General features: G+C 45.6%; 1 protein-coding gene across 9 annotated transcripts in view; it reads left to right on the forward strand.

The window, feature by feature from the left end:
* Positions 1-18,569, forward strand: part of syne1b (spectrin repeat containing, nuclear envelope 1b) — a 103,114-nt gene that overhangs the window by 21,997 nt on the left and 62,548 nt on the right. For all 9 annotated transcript variants that reach the window (XM_048974389.1, XM_048974385.1, XM_048974381.1 and 6 more), the window contains 28 exons: positions 182-325; positions 1,151-1,318; positions 3,985-4,143; positions 4,749-4,913; positions 5,004-5,138; positions 5,301-5,459; positions 5,574-5,782; positions 6,757-6,865; positions 6,947-7,111; positions 7,964-8,131; positions 8,979-9,155; positions 9,243-9,383; positions 9,575-9,735; positions 9,858-10,008; positions 10,208-10,435; positions 10,582-10,680; positions 11,114-11,301; positions 11,856-11,979; positions 12,098-12,264; positions 12,449-12,602; positions 12,693-13,315; positions 13,436-13,615; positions 13,999-14,149; positions 15,062-15,220; positions 15,793-15,975; positions 16,990-17,091; positions 17,223-17,426; positions 18,134-18,341. In XM_048974389.1, coding sequence (XP_048830346.1) covers positions 182-325; positions 1,151-1,318; positions 3,985-4,143; positions 4,749-4,913; positions 5,004-5,138; positions 5,301-5,459; positions 5,574-5,782; positions 6,757-6,865; positions 6,947-7,111; positions 7,964-8,131; positions 8,979-9,155; positions 9,243-9,383; positions 9,575-9,735; positions 9,858-10,008; positions 10,208-10,435; positions 10,582-10,680; positions 11,114-11,301; positions 11,856-11,979; positions 12,098-12,264; positions 12,449-12,602; positions 12,693-13,315; positions 13,436-13,615; positions 13,999-14,149; positions 15,062-15,220; positions 15,793-15,975; positions 16,990-17,091; positions 17,223-17,426; positions 18,134-18,341 — 4,981 coding nt within the window. The remainder of the gene's footprint in view (positions 1-181; positions 326-1,150; positions 1,319-3,984; positions 4,144-4,748; positions 4,914-5,003; positions 5,139-5,300; positions 5,460-5,573; positions 5,783-6,756; positions 6,866-6,946; positions 7,112-7,963; positions 8,132-8,978; positions 9,156-9,242; positions 9,384-9,574; positions 9,736-9,857; positions 10,009-10,207; positions 10,436-10,581; positions 10,681-11,113; positions 11,302-11,855; positions 11,980-12,097; positions 12,265-12,448; positions 12,603-12,692; positions 13,316-13,435; positions 13,616-13,998; positions 14,150-15,061; positions 15,221-15,792; positions 15,976-16,989; positions 17,092-17,222; positions 17,427-18,133; positions 18,342-18,569) is intronic.

Consider the following 18,569-nt stretch of genomic DNA (forward strand, 5'->3'; position numbering starts at 1 on the left):
GTGAGAGAGAGAGTGAGAGAGAGGGAGAGAGAGAGAATTTTATGATCCAGTACACCTTCTGTTACACCACTAGTAAAGTATTTATTAAGTATTTATTTAAGTTCCATCTGCAATGATGCTCCATGCTTGATACACTGATTGGAAATCATCAAGTAGACTTTGTTGGTCATGGATTATGCAGGACATCAAGCAAAAAATCCCCACTATGGAGGCACAGTACAAGATGGTCACGCGGAATACCCAGTCGCTGACCAAGGACACTTCCCAGGAGGACGTCACGCAGATGCTGGGCGCCATGGCAACCATCAAGGAGCAGCTCTGCAAGGTGACTGATCAGCCTGCTTGCTTTTCTGTCAGATTAATTAAATGCTTTGCATGTCACTTGGAAATTAGTACTGCTGCTTCAAGTACTTTGGATATTTTTTTATGTTGCTTAACTTTAAAAAGCTGTGAGACTGACAAGGTGCTTTCTGTACGCATACCATCTGGCCAAAATTAGATTATACTTCTGTGATAAATGTTTTAATAATCTTGTATCAGCTTAGACTGAAAGTACAACGTTCCATGCCAGATTCAGTTTTCATTTCAATTATTAATCATGAGCATTAATGTGATGGGAGAACAGACAGACGATCTGGTTCTATGACGTTTGAACGCTTTACAGCAGTGTTTCCGAATCCAGTCCTTGGGGACCCGCAGACAGTCCATGTTTTTGCTACTGAAAGCTGGGAGGGAGCAAAAATGTGGACTGTCTGTGATTCCCCGAGGACCAGGCTGCCTTATAGCAGTGTTGAGCTAAGAATTCAGCATAATCTGGTCACAGACTCTTTTCTCAGACTGAAAACGGGATTCAGGCCCAAATATGCTGTCATGCATCTTTCCTCTTATCTTTAGTCACTGCAGTGCACTGGACTCAGGGCCGGCTCAAGGCATAAGCAAACTAATTGGCGGCTTATGGCCCAGCGACCACCTGGGGGGCCCCCATCTGAAGGAAGATGACAAATGACAACTAGCTTAATCACATTTTAGGCAGGGCTCCGAAAAGGGTTAGGCCAGCTTTCATTGGAATGAACGGCATCCTGTAAAAGACAACTTTGGTTGCTTGGAACTCCTGGAAGCCCCTCATTGTCCTTCCTGTGTCCCTGTTCAGATCAGGGAGCGTTGTCTTCCTTTGCTGCGTGAGTCCCAGTCGCTGCTCCCCCTTCTGGAGGAGAACGAGAAGCAGATCACCAGCTTTTATCAGTCCCTGGAGAAGGCCTGTAGGCTGCTTTCCAACCACGATCCCGAGTCTCCGGTTGACTTTAAGCTGAAATGTCAGGTACAAAAACACACCCTAATAGCTTGTTTTCGATTAATGGGGCTTAATTAACAATGTCATCTATCCATTTAACGTTTCCATCATCTTATACAGCTAAGAGTCCCCGGGGGGGTTTGGCGTTTGTCCCAGGCAGGGTAGGACACAACTCAGGGGAACACCCAGGATGGGCTGTTAAATGCAGGTCACACACATATACAGGCTCTCTCTCTCTCTCTCCCTCTCTCTCTCTCTCTCTCTCTCTCTCTCTCTCTCTCTCACACACACACACACACACATATTTGGGGTGGCACAGTGGTGAGGTGGTTAACAGTGTTACATCACACCTGTGGGACGTGGGTTTGAGTCTTCGCCCTGACTCTTCCCATGTCCTCATGTCGCCCCCACTCCTCAGAGACCAAAAGCATGCAAATTTACCAAACTGTGTGTATATTAACGGCATGTCTACCCTGCAATGACTTGGTGCTCCATCCTGGGATATCCGCTGCCTTGTGCCTGTAGCTTCTGGGAGAGACTCTGGATCCCTGAAAAGGACCTGCATACCCTGAGTGAACCCACACACCATGGGAATATCATGCGGATTCCACAGGGCAGTGTGTGTGTGGGGATCGAACCCCCAACCCTGATGGAGGCGTTACCCACTGACACAACTTAACGTCATTTAATCACATTTAGTCAGAACTTGAATTCAAACCATCAAGTGTAACCTAGCAAAGTTTCTTTAACCGCGAAAAATATTTTCTTCGTGTACTGATCCTGGCAAACATCAAGAACAAATATTGCGAAAATGTTGTAAAAATCGCTTTTGTTTTTCGCGCGTACATGCGTGCAGATTTATGCATTAATGTCATTGTCTAAGCAGTCAAATTTTTTTGCGCCGTCTGCCTTCCAGTGACCTGACGGAGCTCTGCAGCTGCCAGATGATGGTGTACGCAGTGATATATACCTCATTTCCTCGCACTGCGTCCCGGTGAAGCTCGGCTTAATTAAAAGTTGCTAAAAATATAAAGTGCTGGATGGAAACCAGTTTTGCGCCTGTCTCAGCTTGTTTTATTGATAGCCTGTTCTGTCGATGTACATTTTTTTTCCTGCAATGGAAAAGTGGTCAGTAGGGAAGCTAAATATTTAAATTATTTTTTTTGTTGTTGCCATGGTCCTGAAAGACATAGAAAATGATTGTCTTCAGCAGGTGATTTCAATTGCATAATGACAGAGGTTATTTGGAAAATAGTGCATTCTAATAATACAGCTTCCAGACATTAAAAATCATGCTTTTGGTCCAGCTTCTTCGGTAAGGAAAACGATTTTGCATTTTTCAGGTAATGTGGTCAGTGTATATAACTTACCACAGTGTATATGATATATCTTAGAAAAACAAGCTGGCAAAATTCTTCAGTTATTACGGTAAATCAGTTTCTGAGTTTCTGGGAAAGCTGGCATGACGCTGAGGACAGGATCATGTGATCGGGTGGTTGGGGGAGGGGGGGGGGGGCCAAGAAAAGGACTTCAGTTTAATTGTATTTCCCCTGGGTGATGAAGCAGGAAGGAGAGAGGGCTAGACAATGGAAGCAGGGAAAAAAATCTAATGATTCTCTAGAACAAATAAGTTTCAGTTCTGGCAGGAAGTGGGAAGACCGAGCACACTCTCTGCAATGAGTGATCAGGAAGGTCAAAGGGGTCACCGCTTTTGGCTCTTATGGAAGTAAATAATTATTGCATGTTACATATTGTTTATGAGTGATACTGTGAAACCAAATCACCTTTGAGGTCCCATTGTCTTTTGGTGAAGTGCTCTCTGCACACTGCAGGCCTCAGAGAATTCAGAGGCTTCTTGTATCATTTGCTCGTCCTCTTCTTCCGCTTCAAAAGCTTTGAAAAGCCTGTTTTTCCAGGGAGCTCCTTGTGCTTCTCGGCTCGGCAGGGGTCCATGCTTTTACCCAGATCCTAAAGAATGGCTGACCCGGCAGATTCGCCGTACACCGGGCCTTCCAATTAGGCGTGGAGAGGGCGTGCTCGGGTATCTCAGCTCATTACCGTCGAGCCGTTAACAGCCTCGCTGTAGGGACGCTTAACTGATTACTGATTAATTAAAGTAATTAAATGACTGAAAGTTGTTAGCTCAGTGAACTGCCAGCTGTCCGTGCACAGAGCACCTCAGGACTGAAAGTGGAAAGGCATTCAGAAGCTTAAGATCAAACACCAATTGTTTATGGTGGAGACAGTTAGCAATGTACTGCACAGTACTTATAAAACAGGCGGATATTGGTGCATTTTGGGCCGCTTTTAGCTATTTCCATGTGTCCACTATAGGACCTTCTATTTTTGTGCTATTTATCCAGTACAAAGCTACAGTGAGACTGGATCCCATCACATGAAACAAAGCGCAAGGTGGAGAACCTTCAGAATGAGATTGAAGTCTGTGGTAGCTGTGGGGAGCTTGTAAGATGGATATTTCAAGTCTAGAGACTATAAATCCAGACCAATATTTTGTTTCAAATATTCAGTTGAGTACTCCATGACTGTGACTCTTTATACTACTGGTTGATTGAAATAAAATCTTGGTCAGGATTTATACTCTCTGGACCTGAAATCTCCACCTCTGGTGTTTACATATCCTAGGTGACTGAAGTTAGCCACTGTTTGCTAATTGATTTGTTCCTTTGTTCCAGGAGCTGCTCTCCCTGCAGCAAAACTGTAAAAAGTGCTTGTCTATGATCGAGAGGAACCATCAGTCTGTCCAGAGGGCTCTGTGCAACAGCAGGACACTGCAGAACCTGGATAAGTCCCTTCTGCAGAAACGTGTGGTGGAGCTACAAGCCTCTTTGCAGGTCAGTCAGGGTCAGCAGTTGGCTGTTGCCAAGACCTTTTTTATTCCTGTGTACAAACAGGGCATTGTTGTATCTTTAATCCCCAGGCCCCGAAATCCCGAATGTAGCCTTTGCCAGTTCTCTCAAATATTTGTGAGTTTGCAAAACAAGCAGGGATCTGACAGGCATCTTCCGATGTCGTGCTTCTGCCAGGCGACGGTCATTTAACGCACTGCTGGTTGGAGGGCGTTATGTGAAAGAAAAAGCCTGGCACTCCCTACTGCTCAAAATGCGTCCCCCCCTCCCCATGCAGTGTGATCAAAATTCAAAAAAACAAATTCCAGTGCCTCAGTACTGGCATGGTCCAAAATAGCCCATATGGTGTTTTCATGCTGTGTCAAAAACATCGCGTTTAAATAGAAAAATACAGAGCAAGAAAGGTTCTTGAGTGACACTTGAATGATGCCATGACTTGATATTCCAGTCAGGTCATAAGGGAGTAAGACGTTTATAACAAAGAGTTATTGTGAATAAGTGAGAGTGACATACTTGATATCGGATGGCATGGACCTCAAACAGGAAATCCACAAGTTTCCCTATATTATGTTACATCTCCCCGAGCTCAGGCCATGGTGAAGGAGTCAGCAGACTGGAGGAGACACGTAGAGGCTAACAGTAGCCTCATGAAGAGGTTTGAAGAGTCTCGTGTCGAGTTGGAGAAGGTGCTTAAGGGCGCCCAGGCTTCCCTGAAGGAGAAGGGAAACCCAGAGGAGCTGCTCAAGATGCACACTGTAAGGAAACGACGGGGCCTTGCTGTGCCAGTTATACCTCGCCAATGTTAATACGATTGTTCATCTCTTATTCACTGCTGCGTATCCCAGGAGTTTTTCGGCCAGCTTGACCAGCGGGTCCTCAACACATTCCTAAAGGCGTGCGATGAGCTCACAGACATTCTGCCTGACCAGGAGCAGCATAGTCTGCAGGACACGGTCAGGCAGCTCCATAAACAATGGAAGGTCAGTCTATCACGAGTGCCCCCTAAAAGCATGAACGGGCAGCCAAGATGTGAGCGGGACCTCGGTGATGGAAAGGGTTTTGCATCCTGCAGCATAAGCTATTGGTGACGCGCCTTGGCGCCGCACGTACATTAAACAGCAAAATCTTCCCGTCCTTCCCAGGACCTCCAGGTGGAGGCGCCATGCCACCTGCTGCGCTTGAAAGTGGAAGTGGAGCAAAGTCGTTTGATGACGTCTTTACAGGAGTGCCAGGAAGAGCTGGCTCGCGAAGACCAGTGTCTTCTCAGCGTGGGGAGTGAGAGACTCATCAAGGAGCATCGGGTGAGCCTGCATTTATATACAGGGCCACTAGGGGGAGTCTTTCCATCTTTCCTGAGGTCATGACGGATGGATACTCCAAACATTCCAAGATAAGTAAGTAACGTCTCTCTTCAGACCTTTTTCAGAGACAGTGGGCCCCATCTGCTCTGCGAGAAGAGACTGCAGCACATTGACGAACTATCCCAGAAGCTTTCGAAGAGTGACTCCGCCCACCGAACCCTGGAGAGCGCCAGAGCGGCCTTTGACGAGGTCATGGTCCAGATCAGCAGGACCCACCAGAAGCTCCTGGAGCACCCTGACAAGTGGAAGGAGTTCAGCTCCAGGTGAAGACGCTCAAAAGTACTGTCACGTCACCAGTAATCATTTCAGACGCCAAGTATCATTTGTATTGGTGGTTATTTCAAGTAGTAGCTATTATATCTCATCTAGAATTGAGGCTGAAATGATCACATTGAAAGGGTTTGAAGTTTAATTCCTCTAATCTTGCTAATTACTTTAGTTTGATTCAAGGGTTACCGAATACATAAGAATTATATTTGTCAGTTCCCGTTTATAAGTATAAGTATATGTATAAGTATGAGTATAAGTCAGTGAAGTTGAAATAACATAATTTATAACTGCGGATACAGCATGTGCATCTCTAAGGGAAATTAAAATCAATGAATTATTGATTAAGAGTTTTGATGTGCATCTTTGTTATATTTATTGCTTGGTTTTCATACTCGAAAATGAGACCTACTCCAGCAAAACAAGGATTAAGTAAGAAATTTCATAGTTTGCTGTTTTTGTTTTAATAAGTTTCAAAATGATATATAACATCACGGTATAGCTTAAACATTGACCAAGTTACAGTAATTTCAATATCAAAAATTGAGGAAGGCTACTTTTGAGAGAGCTGTTCATAAAGTCCCTTCAATATTCCTGCCGGAGAATAAGTTTATATGATTAGCAAGACATCTAAATAAAACATGTATTCAAAAGCCCTGTGGCAAACTTGCTGTCCTACGAAGTACGTAGTTCTTCATTGTTTTCGCTAGTGCTGGCTAGTTCCAGCTCCATTGGTTCATTTTGGCTCTGACCTTGCCAATAACTATCACCTTTTTCGAAATCCGACATCTCGGTCGCAAGATGTATTTTTTAATGCATAATGTTTCGATGGCGAGCATCTTTAAGCGATGCTAATGGAAATATGACTGTAATTTGTTGGACCGGGTCACATTTTGTTCATGTCACCGTATTGGCTATATTCGATGTTTTGTGTTTGTTTGAATGCCCTCCTCTGTCCCCCATCCTCTAGGTTTTCCCAGCTCTCGTCATGGGTCTCGTCTAAGGAAAATCAGCTACGGCTGCTCAGGAATGACTCCAGCTGTCCCGGAAAGTTTGGGCAGGTGAAAACCACCATTCAGGTGAATATTCAGCACCCTGAGACGGATGCCTGATAGATGAAGTGTAGGGAGCCTGAGGGACTATCTCCACTGCTGCTGCAGGAGCTTCGACATGAAGCGGAGAACCAGGAGGGGAATCTTAGTTGGCTCAAGACCCGCCTGGCCGTCCTGGTAGAGGTCTGTGCCGAGAGCGAGGCCAAGAAGCAGGCCGCTGCTCTCAGCCAGCTGTCCTCTGACTTTAAGGGCCTCCTCTCTTCATTGACTGAGGTAACCTTGCCACCCGAAATCATATTTTATCAATGTTCACACCTCAATGAGCCTTTCCAGGTCTATTTGAGCCGCAGATCCCAAACCTTGTTGCCATAAAAACCACCAGGCTGGTCTCATACTCATTCTTATGCAGCTTACAAAGTTTTAAAGGCTAAACAAGATACGAAAGAGACCACAAGGGATGAAACTGCGGCAGGTGGAAAACTACTAACTAGACTATGGCTAACACTAAGAACATTTGGGAAAACCACAGGTACATAAGACGTCAAGGAGCAATCAAGCACAGAGCAGCAACAGCTACAATGACCAACATGACACAAGCAGGCAACTATATACACAACCAATGAGGCAAAACAAGGAGCAGGTGTGGGCCACTGACAACCAACCACTGGGAAAGTAGGGAACAAGGGAAAGGTGAGAGTAATAACAATACACTGGGGACTAGGACAAGGTAGGAGATACTGGGAGCATAAGTGAAATAGGACATTATAGAAGACCTCACACAGGCAGTGATAAGCAGAAACAAAGACACAAAAACAAAAAGACGGAAACTATATGATATACAAGGTGATAAAAACTCAAAATGTCTAACAAAGTTGAGGCTGGCCAGCCTCACACCCTCAATGGCAGGAGATGGCGGCCCAGGGAGCAGGGGAACACACTCGGGCCTATGGGGCACACAAGACTAGGGGAACACAAAATGGGATGGCCAGCGACACCTGCTGGTCAAACAGGGAAACAGATGCGACGCTCGTGTTGTGTCGTCCTTTAGACTGTTGCTTTCTGATATGATTATGGACCCACGTGGACTAAAATGTGTAACAGAAGGGAAATGCCTCTGTCTCCTAGTCTGAGAAGGTGGTGTCGGCAGTGGAGGACTGTGTGCAGTTCCAGGAGGAGGTACAGGGCTCTCTGGAAGAGCTGCTACAGGCTCAGCAAGAGGCACAGGTGGAGGCCTGTAAAATCCTGGACTCGGAGAGTGTGAGAGAGGCGCAGCATTTACTCCTCATACATCAGGTGTGCAAACTGTTACTCACTGTTAGACTCCACTTCTTAGCATGCATCTAGTATGAACTATTACTCACCATTAGACTTCTGTTAGTATACATCTAGTATAAACTATTACTCACTGTTAGACTCCACTTCTTAGCATGCATCTAGTATGAACTATTACTCACCATTAGACTTCTGTTAGTACACATCTAGTATAAACTATTACTCACTGTTAGACTCCTCTTCTTAGCATGCATCTAGTATGAACTATTACTCACCATTAGAGATTCTGTTAGTATACATCTAGTATAAACTATTACTCACTGTTAGACTCCACCTGTTAGTTTACATCCAATATTTTGATTATAAAAGGAGCAATAAATGGGAGTTGCCCTTATTTATGACTTAGTTACTTCAAATGACTCCAAGCTAATTTACTTCTCAACGTGTAAATTGCAACTCAGTCTTTGATTGTAACCTGATGCTCTATTAAGACATGCGTGTCAAGGGTAAGGAAGATGGAATTGCTGTTTCTACCTCCCTTTATTAATGAAGGGGGTGATTATAGGGTGTTTGAAGGTGGGGGGGGCATAAGAGGGGATGTAATACATACAGAGGGGCCAACCTTATCATTAGCCAATGATATTTTTTGAATCGATGAGTGACAGGGGAGGGAGGCACTCTGGAGGCCAATGAGCTTTTAGCTGGGCTCAGAATCTCTGTGGCCCCGCCCCCATATACAGGTCTACTCGATTGTGGCCTCTGAGCTTTAAAGGGGTCAAGCCTCCCTCCCGCTGCTCGCTTAATCTCCTTGTACACCCATGCATCCAGTCTGTGGAGTCAAAACATACGTGTTCATTGGACTCCACAGCAACAGCTGAAACGTCTGCGGGGGAAGAGGAGGGACGTGCAGCAGCAGATCCTGCGTGGCCAGCAGCTGCAGGGGGAGCGGGGCCTGAGCCCTTCCCTGCAGCCGGACCTGCAGAAGCTGGAGGCCACGCTCAGCACCATGGACCACACCGTAGAGGCACAGGAGCACGATCTGCAGGTACGTCGGCGTCCCCCCCCCAAGGCCTGTCACCTGTGTGTGCAGGCATGAGTGCCTGTGTCATGGTTTGTGTACCTTTGTCAACAGGCGACGCTGGACGCGTGGCAGGAATTTGAAGACCAGCGCAGGGGGGTCATAGACTTTGTGAACAAGGCCTATCCCATTCTGGACAGGGAACCCATATTCAGCAGCACAGAGAGCTTGTCAACAGAGCTGGAACAGTCTAGGGTGAGTCTGCAATGATCCAGGTATCTGCTCAGATATATGGCATCAGAGCCCATCCTTGGGCAAGAACCCACAGCCGTTACACTACTGGCCTATGATCTTAACCTTGACGGCCAATCATGTTGTTCCTTGATGTGGTGAAGAAGTGCAGTCATTTTACTGAGTTTCTTCTTTTGGTCAATGCCTGCATGCAGGAGCTGTCCAAACTGTGTGGGATGCAGGCCGTGCTGGTAGACGCCCTCCTGAAGAGGGCAGCAGAGATCCAGCTTGGCCCAAACAACCTATCCCTACTTCAACAGCAAGCCCGCTCTGCCAGTGAGCAAGTGGACCGTGTGGAAGCTGGCCTCAAGAAAGAGTAATAGCTCCCCCTATTCATTGAAATTAGAACTGCAGTGCGACATTATCATTTAGTAAAACTTCTATTCTCTGACTCATGAAGGGCTGGCCATTCAAGTTGGGTTTGTTTATTTTTTGCAGCGTTAAACACCTGGAGGGAATGAAATCCAGGTGGGAGGAATTCATTAACATGTTTGAGACATTTTCCACATGGATTTCACAAAAAGAGAAGATACTGGATGCTCTGACCACGTCTTCTGCGCCACTCAAACAACAGATCGACACTGTAAAGGTACAAAACTGCTGTTTTTCTAGTTGTTTAAAATGTATGTAGCTTAATTTACCATTTCTTAGATGTGAATTGTGTGTTTGATGCCAGACAACGCTGTATTCAACGTGATTTTGTGAACGCTTTGTTATCGTTGTGTCGTGTTGTAAGGCTGGTAGTGAATTTGTCCTGGGTTTGATGGAGGCCTCGCGTCATGTTGCAGTCCGTGCACATGGAGCTAAAGCAAAGAAGCGAAACGCTGCCCTGGCTGGAGGCGGAGTCTCAGGCACTTGGGAGTTTTGTGTCATCGGGGGAGGCCGCCCGCATCAAGGCTCGGCTGACTCAAGCCGGCAGGTACTGGGAGGAGCTAGGGGAGAGTGTGGAGCAGCTGATTGGCCGGCTGGAGGAGAGCTCCACCCACCTTCAGAGGTTCAGTACCAATCTGGAGCAGGTATGACACAACAGACATGTTTGTAGCTTAAGTAACTAATCGTTAATTAATCATTCTGGCCACATGTGTATTCATGTTTGATGTTTACTTTTTGTAGTGCTTGATTTTTACCCTCACCTGTCCTTTGTTACATTTTTTTTTCTAAGGTGAGGTCTTCCATTGGTAAGCTGAGTGAAAAAATGGACCATCCTATCAAATGCTGTACTTCCTCATCTGAGACCTACAAAACGCTTCAAGAACATATGGTAAAACTTTATTATTATTGTGATACAGCTGCTGTTATAACCTCCTAATAACCTCTAAAGATGTAGCTGCCGGTACGTTTGATTCTGTCATGGTGCCTGCATTTGTGTGTGTGTGTGGATTAGGTTTATAATTCATTGTGGGGACCAAATGTCTCCCACAATATGATAAAAACCTGTTATTTTGACATTGTGGGGACCATTTTTCATGTCTGCACAAAGATCTGTGAAGGCAATCAAAAAAGGAAAAATGCCAAAAGTCTTGTATTTTGTTTGGTTATTTATGATTAAGGTTAGGGCTGGGTGGGGGTTAAGGTCATCATGTTGGGATTAGAGTTTATTCAATAGAAATGAATGGAGAGTCCCCACAAAGACACAATTACAAACCTGTGTGTGTGCATGCGTGTGTATGTGTCTGTGTGCATGGTCACTCCAGGACGTGACCCAGGCCCTGGAGCAGCTGAAGGGTACCATGCTATCGCTGTCCGCCACAGCGAGCAGGCTCAGTGAGCGGGATCGGGCCGAGAGGGACGCGGCTGCTCTCCAGCAGGCCTACGAACAGGCGCTCCAGCAAGCCAAGGAGAAGCAGGGCCGGCTGGAAGGCCTTCTCCCTCTCTGGCAAAAGTAAGACGTGGAGATAAAAAAATGAGGGGAACAACAAGGGTTAGCATCTGCTGATGTGTGAATTAGTGATGGCCAAATGAAGCCCCACTAGATGGCGCAGTCAAAGCATGCCCCAAAATAAACCAAGAGCACCATCTAGTGGCATCAAAAAATACAGCAAATGGTTCATGAACCTTCATTAGCTCATCACTACTGTTTACTGAATGGGCTGTGTGATAATGTCCAAGAGTGCTAGACTGTGACAACTGCCAGATATTGCGGTTTACATGAATTAATGCATTTATGGTGCGTATATGAATGGGGAAGTTTCTGGATGAGGTTGCTAAGCATGTAAATAAAGACACACAGTGCAGTACAAAGCCCCTATGGTGCCTTTAGCAAGCTTCACTGATGCCCCCACCTCAGCAATTTGCACTTCCCAGTTTCACTTTGGATAGGACAATGCATGCAGTTGTGGGGTTTTGTCACTTTGCTAAGTCGATGCCTCCTCAGAAGAAGGCCGCCTGTATCACCATCACTAGTCCTAATGGCACCCCACTGTGTGTGTTCTTCAGGTTTGAGAAGGAGTTCTCCAGCTTCCTGTCCTGGCTGGATGGATGCGATACTCTCTGTAGCTCAGAGTCCCAGTGCCTTCCTGCAGATACAGCCAAGCTTCAAAGCGAGCTTCTGCACTTGAAGGTAGTCGGGAAGTTTTTAATTCTTGTTTCGTCACATTTATTTATTTTATTGATGAAGTATAGCTTGGACCTAGATTGGACAAAGATCTCTTTGGCTGAATCTTAACTTTGCTATATAGGACCTGCAGTGTGAAGTTTTGTCCCATGAGGCAATTTATGACATCCTGTTGAGCTTGGGCCAATCCCTGTACCCTACTGCACCGGAGGAGAGAGTGAAGGACCTGGCAGAGGACCTGGACAATTTCGGGAACAGAATGAGGTCACAGAAGAAGGCCTTACCTCAAAGGTCAGGGGTCTGACCAGGGCACACTCATAACCTTAACATAACATGACCAAATAATATTCCTGCATCTGAGATCTGACCCTTCTCTAGTTGGTCTTTCTTGATTGACTCTTCACTGCTTTGCACAGGAATTTTGACAGACTTCTGTTTGGTGAAGAAGTTTACTTCACTTGCTCTTCCATCATAGGATTCAACAGCTGCAGGTCCACATGGACCAAGTGGAGCAGTTTGACCAAGCTCTGCTGGCCTTCTCCCAGTGGAGCGAGAATTTCCTCACCGGCCTCTATTCCGAGTCCCAGGTCAGCATCACAGACCTACAGCCAGCTGCCACTCTGGTAAAGGTATGTCAGAACATGGTCATCAAGTGTTCTTACCTCCGTTGTTTATATACCTGCCTTTATCATTGAAGACTGACTCTTAGTCTTTGTCAGGAAAGGGCAGCCTCTCTGCAGAGACAGGCCAATGAGATGAAGGAGCTACAGAAGTTTGTGGACACCCTCTCCTTGTCCTGTGAACCTGGTGACCTACAGTTGCTTCAGGGTCGCCTGGAAGACTGCTTCCAACCCTTCCTGGAGGCCCAGCAACTGGTGGGCCACCGGCGTGACGGCCTGGAGAAGCTTGAGGCTTTCCTGCAGACCCAAAGCGTGGCTGCCAACGTGCTACTCGGGCTGAGGCAGACAGTAGAAAGTGCTGGAGCTTGGGACCAGGGCAAGGTCCACGAACTGCAGCAGGAGCTGAAGGCCATTGTTCCTGACATTGGGCGCCTCGAGGCGCTAGCTGTCAGCCTGGACGGGAGCCTCTGCAAAGCCCGATACCACCTCTGCCGGGAGGAGCAACGGACCTCCTGCAGGGTGTTGGCGGACACCCTCAGCTTGGAGCTGGAAGCTGTGCAGAACCTCCTGGGCACCAAGCAGAGTGAGGCTGAGGCTCTGAGTGCGCTCTGGGCTACCTTCAGGCAGCGTAAGGAGCAGCTGCTCAAAAGTGTGGAGGACATTGAGGAAAAGGCTGACCTCCAGGTTCTGGGAGAACCTAGTCTGCTGGCCCTGCAACAGAGGTACTTCTAATTATCGAGTTGCCATTTTATTGACAACCTCACCGAACCAGTGAGAAGAATTGATGAGGTCTCCTAACAATGTGGCCTTTCTTATCGAGGTCTCTTATCTATCACCTGTAGGTTGCGATTTTTCAACCAGCTAGAAAACGAGCTGCTGTCCCACAAGCATGAGGAACAGTGGCTGAGGGAAAAGGGTCAGCAGCTGGCCCAGAGGGACTGCGAGCTGGCGGTGGAGGCCCAGAGGGACATTGACCTCTTGGAGGCTACCTGGGAGGCCACCCAGAGGCTCATTGCAGATGGGTGGGTCTTTAACTTACCAGCACCCTCCATGGGAAAGATCAGTGAGATGCTCTTACCCATCTTTAGTTGCGTGTTAGCATCCCCGCGTGTCATTTGGGAGAGCAGGGCTTGATTCCCCATTGGGTAGTGTTGTGCTTCCTTTATTGCCTGTCAGTAAACCTGTTTGGCCTCACACTATTCCAAATTATGCTCCAATATTCAGCATTTTTTAAAGCAAACATGTAAGACATTCACTGAATATTTTACTGGGGCAGGTTAAGTACCTCCTGGGATTTAGATCAGTGCCCTTTGTGTTACTCTGCAAGCCTCCCTGCAGATTTTTGTGTCACTTTAATGGACGCGACTCACAGTGCGATTCACAGTGCGATGTTCCGTTTGCGTAGCCAGGAGCAGTGTACCGCCACGGTGGACCTCACGAGGGATTTCCAGAACATGAGGTCGTCTATTAGCGCTATCCTGGACAACGCGGAGAGCGTGGCTGAGATGAAGGTTGCTGTCAAGGACCAAGATGACATCAGAAGAGCCCTCTCCCGAGTGAGTTTAGGTTTACGATTCTGTTCCTAAAGCAGCCATTTAAACATGTTCCCCATTCAATGGGAGAATGTTGTTCATGATAAGAGATAACGAAGAGATAACACAATAAACAATCCCATCAGTGCAAAAGTAATATGATTTTTGATTGTGTAATTGATTTTTCTCAATTATATATGTTTTAAGTCAAGTCAGATTTATTTATATAGCACTTTAAAAACACCTCTTGCTGACTAAAATGCTTTACATAGATCACAGCATGATAATAAGGCACCAGGCCAGCGTAAAACACAATCTAATACACAATCTGTTCCGTAGCACATTCAGGTCTCCTTAAATGCTAATGAAAACAGGGGAGTTTTAAGTGTAGATTTAAAGACTTAAACTGAAGAACACCTAATGTACAGTGGTAAGTTATTCCAAAGCTTTGGTGCTATGTCTGCAAACATATGTCACCCTTTGTTCTCAACCGGGAGGAAAAGAAGCTGGTCAGAGATCTCAGCGATCTGGATGCAGTATATAGGCATAGCAAACTGGCGATATAAGGAAGAGCTAACCAATGCGGGGCTTTACAAACGAATAATACAGCTTTAAAGTGAAACCTGTACTGAACTGGTAGCCTACGGAGGAAGGCCAGGGCTAGAGTTATGTCACCCCTCTTCTTTGTACAAGTTAAAAACCACGCAGCAACAATTTGGACTAATTGTAGATTTGGATAGGCATGACTGATTTACCCCAGTGTACAGAGAATATTAGACTGACTCTTCTCTTGTTTGATAACTTATATAATAATCAGTGTTTCCTTTATTGGCTTCAGGCATGTTATAGTGAGGATTGTGTCATTTGATTGCTTTGGTTACATATCGTACTCAACTGGTAATTTCTCCACATTTACTCGCTATTCATCTTCCAAAGCATGATACAGTGAAGACGGAGATGGTGAACAGCCAGGAGAGGCTGGACCAGTTCACCGGTACGGGGAAGCGGCTGCTGAATGAACTCAAGAAGATCCCTGAGTGCGAGACCCAGGTGGTGAAGAAGGACATGGACGCCATTGTGGACCAGTGGCTGGACGTGAGGAAACGTTTCTGTTATGCTGCTCTAGATGTGCATCGACAAAAGCAATAATGGTTTCACAGTAGCAAGGCAGAGATGTATTTTTATTGTATTTCTTCAGTGAAAACTACCCCACAGCACAAAATAAAAGGTTGTAGCCTGCCAGTCAGTGTAAACACAACAAAGACATGTGTTCTTGTTTATGGGAGTCAAACCGGGTGTTTTCATGTTTACTTGACCCAATAACGAATATCAGATTATCGTATCGTTATCGTGTGAAGAGCGCTGTTTGCAAATGAGTGAGCGATTAGCGCTGCTTAGTGACTCAGATACTGAAGTCGAAGTCTCTTTGTCTGTTTTTTTAAACTCAGATTTTTTTTTAACAGATTGGTAAGATTTCTGTTTGATCCTGTGGGTGCAATTGACGACTCCAGAGGTTTAATATCATAAAAGACGTACAGAATGCTTGCAAACCGGGGCCGTTTATTGCACATCTAATCTCCACATTGTCTAACCTGCATGTTTCTCCTGTCATGCTTGCTGACAGAGAGCACAGAAAAGTCAGACGAATGTGTCTTCCTATCCCACAGCTGTCAGAAAGGATTGAAGACAACATTGATCGACTCAACCGTAGCTTGATGCTGTGGGAGGAAGTACTGAAGATCAACGAGGAGGTAGACGGCTGGGCCCACAGCTCTGTGACTGAGCTCAGCGAGAGCCTGAATGACCTTAACAACAGCCGAAGGATGGAGGGACGACTAGCCGAGTTTCAGGTCGGGTTCTTGTGAGAGTGACAGATCTGTTCACCAATATAAACTTTAATTTTCACACTTGTTCACTTGGCTTGCATTGAAACAAAAGATTTGTGGGTGAATATATACCAAAGGTCCCCGAACATATTATTGTATGTCTAGTGGTGTATTGGTTATAGTGATACACTCTTTTGCCACTTTTCCTATTTATTGGTTAATTTATGACCTATTTTTGTTTTATTACTGTTTTTCTCTTGTGTATTTATTGTCTTTTTACTGTGGGAATTTTTGCCCATTTGTCCACAAGAGCATTTGTGAGGTGAGACACTGATGTTGATCTCCATTGCTGTCAGTGTTGGGCATTTCAGGTCCGGAATCTACAAATCCAGACCAATATTTTGTTTCTGCCAACCAGTCGAGCATAAAGAGTCAAAAGAGTCAGAGGACTCACCTGGTTGGTAGAATCAAAATGCTACAGTGGTCTGCATTGGTAGTTTCTGGACCTGATATGCTCCACACTGACTGTTCAATGTGTCGAGATTAGGGTTCTGTGCAGGCCAGTCATGTTCTTCCACACCACACTCACCCAACCATGTCTTTATGGTCCTTGCTTTATGCACTAGGTCTTGCTGGAACAGAAAAGGATTTTCCCTAAACTGTTCCCACGAAATTGGAAGCATAGAATCGTCCATCATCATACCATCACACCATGACCTCACAAATGCTATTATGGATGAATGGGCAAAAATTCCCACAAACACACTGCGATCTCTGATCTTGTGGAAAGCCTTCCCAGAAGAGTGGCAGCTGTTATAGCTACAATGGGGGAACCAAATCCCTATTGCTGCCTATGGATTTAGAATGGGATGTCATAAAAGGTTCTGTTGGTGCAATGGGCAGGTGTCCCAATGCTTTTGTCTGTATAGCATATTTCTTCTATTGCTGGACAAAAACATGGGATTCAATAAAGTTCCATCTTATTCTGTTATCTCATATTTAACATGCATGCGTGAAAGCCAAGGTTTTTATCCGCAGGCTGAGGTGGAGAAGAATGAAGAGAAGCTTAAAGTTCTGCAGGAAAAAGTGTTGGAGCTTAGACAGCTAATGAAGAGCCAAGAGACCCCAACAGAACTACAGGTAGATCCAGAAAACAGGGTTTGCATAAAGAGACTTCAGCTGTTTTGAGATTATTTGGGTGTTTTGAAGCATGACAGTGAGATGGTTGCTTTATGTAAGCAACAATGTTTTTTTTGTGTTGCTGCTGTTAGGTCATGGACACTGACCTGAAGAAGAAGATTATCCAGGCCCAGGAGGTATCTGAACAGGTGAAGACTACGCTGAGCGACTTCCGCTTCCAGAAGCAGCAGCTGGAAGACTTTGTGTCCCAGATGGCAGAGTGGCTGAAGAATGTAGAGCACTCGCTGTCGACATCGCAACAAGGGGCGAACACAGAGGACATCTGTAAAGTGAAGGTAGGTAATGGAGTGTCATTCTGTGAAATAAAGGAGGATGTACAGCAGAAGTCTGGGCACACCTCTGGAAAAAAGACAACAACCCTAAGTGCACCTTGTGGTTATGTAGTAAGAATTATCTTGTGAATAAGCAGAGAGTGATGTGACAGATGACCTGCCCCCCCACAATCCCCCAACCTAAACCCAATGGAGCTGGTTTGGAATGAGTTGGATTGAAGAGTAAGAGTAAGGCAGCCAACTTCCACCCAGAATTTGTAGAAACTCTTCCAGGACAGTTGGAGAAGCATCCAGGTGGCTACATCTGGAAGCTGATAGAAAGAACGCCTAGAGTCTACAATGATGTCATCAAAGTAAAGGGGGGGGGGTTATTTATTTTGACAATTCTAAAATTTGAGGAAAATTCTGAGCTGTTGAACACTTGTCTTGGCCGTTGCGATATTTGACATGTACAACTTTATTGCCTCAAGGCCTTTTAGTAAGAGGTGAATAACAACTAAAATAGAGACAAATGCATTAAACGCAGGTGTGTCCAGACTTTTGACTGGTATTGTACAAGGTTGTTACAAAAATCGTTGGATTCTACTGTGAGTTCAACATCACCAGACAACCAAGACATTTGGTTGAGGTGTATTTATATTATTGGGATGATCAGCATTGGGTTAGCTAGGAACATTATATATAAATTTGCTGTGGTATGTCTGCGGCAGGAGGTGCAGAAGGAGTTGCTGAACCAGCAGGGCAGCATCGACTCGACGCGGGAGAACCTCAACAACCTCTGCAGGAAGTACCCCTCTGAGGAGCTGGCCAAGCTGGGAGCCACGCTCACTGAGCTCATCAAAAAGTACAAAGCTGTCCAGCAGCTCTCCAACAAAGCTCTGGCCTCCCTGCAGAACAGCCTGCAGCTACACTTCAGTGGTGAGGAGATGCCAGACACTGCTCAGCACTCCTATAGTGTCCTAAATATGTTCTGTTTAAGTTTGGGGTAGGGCTGCCATAATTAGTCGACAAGGTCGATGATGTCGACGCTGAAAATGTGTCGGCGTCAATACTTTAAATCGATGCATTGTTTCTTTTTTTTATATTTTAACGAAACAGTTTTCCTTTAATGACACTTTGTAAATTAAACTATGAAAAATATTCATT

The sequence above is a fragment of the Brienomyrus brachyistius genome, chromosome 14 (genome assembly GCF_023856365.1).
Source record: "Brienomyrus brachyistius isolate T26 chromosome 14, BBRACH_0.4, whole genome shotgun sequence".
Taxonomy (NCBI): domain Eukaryota; kingdom Metazoa; phylum Chordata; class Actinopteri; order Osteoglossiformes; family Mormyridae; genus Brienomyrus; species Brienomyrus brachyistius.